Genomic DNA, 5,663 nt, shown 5'->3' on the forward strand with positions numbered 1-5,663 from the left:
TTGGTCTTAGGTATATTGCAAATGTTCTGTCAGCCAGCAAGGCTATAACTTTGTTCAAAACAATACATAACCAATTCTACTGAATGTTGGAGACATGACAGTAGTCTTATGAGAACTTGGGTAAAATATGTTCTTCAGTCATCAGAACCACTTCTTTTCTGAACTACTGGCAGAAACTTTGACATGTAAGCAACTGACATGGCTGGAAAGGACAGACCTGATTGTGTTGTCACATTTGATGGCATGTTCAGACATCAAACACATTAGTTCAACATAAACAAGACTTTGTGATGAGAGGCATTTTTATTGGTCCTCAGGTATACAGAGTACAAGAAATAAATATTGATCCCATAAACATGAAAACAAAATCCCATTTCGACAGGAGACAAAATCCCATAATTTGTGACATAGACCTTTTTTACAATAACCAGCAGTGTGCTGGTGTATAAACACAGGTAAACATCCTTGGTGGTTGATCCTCTATTCTTTCTTCTGTGGGAACGCAGCCTTCAACAGTTCATATACCACATATCCAGCTCCTGCAAAGAAATGACAATTACCATCACTATATTGGCCAATTACACCAGCTGTACGGGAAGTGACAGGAGCCAGGTGGCATTTGAACAGATGAAGCTGGTGTAAGTGATTTTTATTTATTTGTTGTGTTAAAATATCTCTATATTCTGATAGCAGTCATTGTGTATGTACTCGTCTACTCCAATATCCACAAGTCTTGCTGATATTCAATCAATCACAACTGACATTTGCAGTCGTGTGGCAGTGCTAAGTCCAAGCATTTAAACTACTGCCACTAGTTCTTAAATGCTTTAGCATCTTTCTTCAAAGATAACGACGTTTGCTCAACAATGAACGTGAGACATTGTAGGCTTTGTTATTTGCATGGTTTCCAGAGCCAAATACCCAATAGAATATCATGTCCAAGTTCTCATCAAAGCATTATTTATCCATTTATCCTGACATTAGGCCTACCAGTCATTTTAGCAATTATTTAAATAGTTTGTTCCTCACAAGACTATTGTAAATTACAATGTTACGAGCAATAATATGAGCAACCGGCTAGCTTTTCACACGACTAACGGTCTGTTGCAGACCAGGTCTGATAGTCCTTGGGTCCCTTTCTGTCGATTAAAAATGTTTTAATTATGCATGTCAGTTTCGATTAAGAATTCCGTGGGCCCATATACTGGATTTGTGAAGACATCTACCGTGAAGACATCTGTGATGTTGGGCGAAAAGCTCAAATAAACTCACCCCCGATAGTGAGAGCCATCGTTGCCCTGTAAAGCAGTGCATCCCCACTCCCTCCTTTCAAATGGACCGGCATTCCATTGTCCTCCTGTTCAAAAGCAAAACAAAGAGCTCAGGACATTGACAGTAATAGTACAATAATATCATCTTATGAATAGCAACAACCATGCATGATTCAGATATATTGACTCCAAATTAAGTATAATTTAAGCTGTTACCAATACCAGGGTGGGACATCACCAGCCACAAGAAAAATATTGGTACATTTTGTGTATGGTTGTTAAATTACTCCCTAAACAGTTACTTTGGCACATACCCAAGGCTTGTAAAATAATACAAATATCTGGAAAGTGTCTAATCCAAACCAACCATGGTTTACCTTGCAAAATAGTGGTTGGTGAATTTTGGAAGGCCTAAGCAGCCACATATATTGATGGTGGATTACCAATGCTGGTTCCCCCCCCCCCCCCCCCCCGTACAATGATAAGGTACTGTCTGTAGCACATACAGATCCATTGATGCACTCTTTGTAAAAGCAATAATTAATTAATTGCTCAGTCCAAATAGCATGCATAGTTAGTATCCACCCGGTTGATGCTGTGAAACATCCAAGCTACTTATCTTTGATGCTATAATAACTGATAACTGAAGTTCATATCTTCACGGGAGGAACCTGAACAGCAGCAGACATAGACATTTAGACCATTCACTACAATATTTTAGACTACAAGAACAACTGGACTTTATACTGCCCTACAAAGACAAAGTGCAGTAACTATGCAAATAATCCAGTGGTGTGTTCTACCGTCAGATGCTGTGTACGGCGTATACCTTGAGATTTTTTTTCGTCGCTACCGTATACCTTCAAAAACTGTTTCATCCATTGAAAACGCGAGAGCGTATACCCACAACCACGCGCATCGTATCGTAGCGTATACCTTACGAAAAAAACTAGAACACAACACTGAAATAATCAAACCGATAATGAAAGGCTTCAAAGTGTTTCAACTGGCCAGTCAAAGGGGGCTATTGATATAGCACTAATTGTAGACCTGTACATACATGAGATATGTTAATATCATGAAGGCTGACCTTTGAGACAAATAAATAAGTCAAGTGTCCCCAAAAACATAGTTACTGCACTTTGGCTCTGCCGGGCAGTATACAAAGAGTAGGTTACTTAATTGCACCTTAATGTCAAGTATTTACAGCATACAGTACAGACGGGTGACAAATTAAAGAAAAACAATCTAATGTTCTCATAAGGTGTGGGGCCGCCAATTGGCGTCAATGCACGTGGCATAGATTGTACCAGTCTGTAGAACTCTATTGGAGAGATGGAACACCATTCTAAAATATATTCCCTCATTTGGTGTTTTGAGGTGGTGGCAAGCACAGTTGGTCCTTCTACATCTCATATTAGAAAGCATGTACTGTATAAGTTTCATTCTTCTTCTATATGCTCAAAGCATGCATTGATAAAGTCCAAAGTGCTAGATCTGCTGCATCTTTCAAAAGCTTAACTTGCGAGAATATCTCAAAATTGTAGTCCTGTATGTGACGGATGCAAACAGACCCCAGATCTTCCACATGTTTTGGTCTTGTCCAACAACATGTCAATTTCTGGGGAAAGAAATGTGACAACCTATGGCTGGAATATTATGCTCTCGCCCATGATTGCCATCTTTGGTGTACTGTCAGTTAGAGTTGGGGTGAAACCACCTGTCCACGTGCAGAAAGTTATTGCTTTCTCTGCATTGTTGGCTAGACGCCAAATGTATTTTTATTTAAATGGAAGACCACTCCATTGACACCTCCATTGCACAGCCAGTGGATAGAAGACGTGATGCGGAATATAAAACTGGAAAAGAAATCAGATGTACTTTCAATTGCCCCACAGAGTGATTCCACAAAACCTGTAACCCATTAATACACTTTATGAATAGCCTGCCTAGCACTAGAACTCCATACTGTACCTACCGTTTGTCCCATTATGTTTAAGCACACTACTGTCATTTTTGTCTTTTGTTTGCATTTGTTGTTTTGTGATACGTTTGTCCTGTTTGCAATGTTGCTCAATTGGGTTGAAATCTGGTGACTGTGAGCAGCGAAGGCCATACATATGATTCACAATCACATCATTGTCATACTCAGAAAATCATTCAGTGACACCTCGTGCCCTGTGGATGAGGGCTTTGTCATGTCATGCTGAAAGAGACCACTCCCAAGTGTTTCATCATAGGATAGCGTGATCACTTTTTAACTTTGTATTGATTTTGAGTGACCGTTCCCTTAGGGAAAGGGGGTACTAAAGCCCCAAAAGATTGAGAAACACTGTGCTAAGGGACAAGGAGGACATATACCATGCCAGAAAAATGACTGCCCCGCCCCCCCCCCCCAACATGAGAGAGCCAGCAGACCCCCTCACTGTCGCAAGTCAAGCATACAGGCCTGTACCGTTCCCTTGGTGTAGAGTCGCCCCCTTGTGGAGAATATGGTGAAGCATGACTCATCTAATCTAAATCTCAGTTTTTCCCAAGAATTGCTATAGATCAGTGCCTATAGTATAGTTTTTGCACAACTGAAGTCTCAAATGTGCATTTATATATTTGTAATGAGGAGTTTGTCCACTGTAACATCCCCTCTCATGTAGTAGTCAAAGGATTGTTCATGCTTGCTGATCACATCCTGCAATGACATTCTCAGTCACCTGCCAAAGAGTAGCTCTTTCTGTTTTTTCTTACATATTATACTACGCGCGTGCGTGCGTGCGTGCGTGCGTGTGTGTGTGTGTGTTGTTTTACCTGGAAGAATTTCTGTTTCTGGGGGACCTTGTTTTCAACCTGGCGGCGCGCGGTGCTGGCGATGGTCCGCCGCGACACCTGCTGGAGAGACTGCGAAACGACACAGAAATACAAAATAATATTTAACATTAAAACAAACCTATGTTTCAACTATTGTATCACATACAGTGTGTTTCTTGGCTACAAACAACAGAAATACCCAGTGAAGCCGTCCGGGAGGCTAGGATAAGAGTGAATTAAATCGCAGTCTCGTCTGTCTGTGGGAACCAGTGTTGCCAGAGTTTGAGAGAGAAATAAGCAACCAAGACTAGGAAAACAAGCCCAAAAGAAGAAACTAGGCCACATGAGCACTTTCGGCTAACTGAAAATAGCCGACCTACAAGCTCGCATCGCGACGCGCTGTTAGCTTGTAGATCTGCTATTTTATCTATATTTTCCCCAAAGAAATTAGGAAAATGTCAAATTTGAAAACTGTGGATTTTTTTTTAAACATGAGTAGTTCACCCCCAAAAAATAATGATTTTCTATCAATGACACACCCCATGAAGCCTTGAATTCATTCAGTTTGTTTTTTATTTGTCGCATTTCGCCAATAATTTGATGACTGGGTGATCGGTCTCCGCCGGTCATCAAATTATTGCTTTAGGAATGCGACAAAAACAAAAAAAATCTCCATGAATTCAAGGCTTCATCGGGTGAGTAATTGATAGAAAATAAGTCATGTTTAGGGCAAACGACTCCTTTAACAACATAAATCTAGTATAGTGCTTGGCAAAAAATACATATTAATTTTGGGGGTCCTTGACCTTATCCTTGAAAATGTTTGAGAATCACTCGTTTAAACAACATTATGAAACAAGCCCAAATAAGCAACTACACTTGAGAAAACAAGCCCAAAAAACCGCAACTAACAAATATTTACGAGCAACTTCACAGGAAAAACAAGCCCTAAATCGCTTATAATAAGCGGACATGGCAACACTGGTGGAACCTTGTCCTGGTTTGACCCCGATAAACTCAACCACAACAGTAGAACATAATAGAAATACGGCTCTAGAATCCTATTTCCATTCATTGAGCGATATTCAAAACGGTTATTTAAGTAGCTGCTCTTGTTAACACCACCAAAGTATAGCATTATGCTCGAAATAAAAGGTTTATCTTACTAGTAAATGTCTGAACATCTTCACAAGGACAGCTGAGGACACGGAGAGCTTCACTTCCTGATGCTGCTTCTTCTGCCTCCTGCGCTTACTGTTAACGGCAGATAAGGCGCTCAGTGCTGCCCTCTACAGGTAACATGCTGATGGGTGAATTGATTGATTGATTGCTTGATTGATTGATTGAATACTTGATTAACAGTTTGCAAAAAAAACACAGAGGTACAATTTCATACAAAATGATGCTAAAAGGATAAACCCAAGACAGCACTATGGCTTGTTTCCATTGGGGTCCTGTGTATTCAATTCATCGAAACATTTAATGACAAACAAAACAAAATATACAAAAACATCATGAATGATGATGAATGTATGGACGGACAGACGGACTGGTCATGGAATGGATGGATGGATGGGAGAGAGAGAGAGA

The 5,663-nt window shown here is 40.2% G+C and overlaps 1 protein-coding gene across 1 annotated transcript; it reads right to left on the reverse strand.

Moving 5' to 3' along the window:
* Positions 1–284: 284 nt before the first annotated feature.
* Positions 285–5,322, reverse strand: LOC311063339 (cytochrome c oxidase subunit 7A2, mitochondrial-like). The gene is made up of 4 exons (XM_084082726.1): positions 5,240–5,322; positions 4,074–4,163; positions 1,273–1,357; positions 285–539 (listed from the first exon to the last, which is right to left on the reverse strand). Exons 1-4 carry the CDS (start codon positions 5,255–5,257, stop codon positions 481–483), a joined length of 252 nt encoding a protein of 83 aa, XP_083938852.1. The 5' UTR covers positions 5,258–5,322; the 3' UTR covers positions 285–480.
* Between the last annotated feature and the right edge of the window lie 341 nt (positions 5,323–5,663).

The sequence above is a fragment of the Gymnoscopelus microlampas genome (assembly GCF_963454915.1).
Source record: "Gymnoscopelus microlampas genome assembly, chromosome: 16".
Lineage (NCBI taxonomy): Eukaryota > Metazoa > Chordata > Actinopteri > Myctophiformes > Myctophidae > Gymnoscopelus > Gymnoscopelus microlampas.

Coding starts and splice junctions, on each gene's coding strand:
- LOC311063339 (XM_084082726.1), bottom strand. Junction 1,358..4,073: donor AGAAACAGAAATTCTTCCAG/GTAAAACAACAC, acceptor GCTTTTGAACAG/GAGGACAATGGAATGCCGGT. Junction 540..1,272: donor GATGGCTCTCACTATCGGGG/GTGAGTTTATTT, acceptor ATTTCTTTGCAG/GAGCTGGATATGTGGTATAT.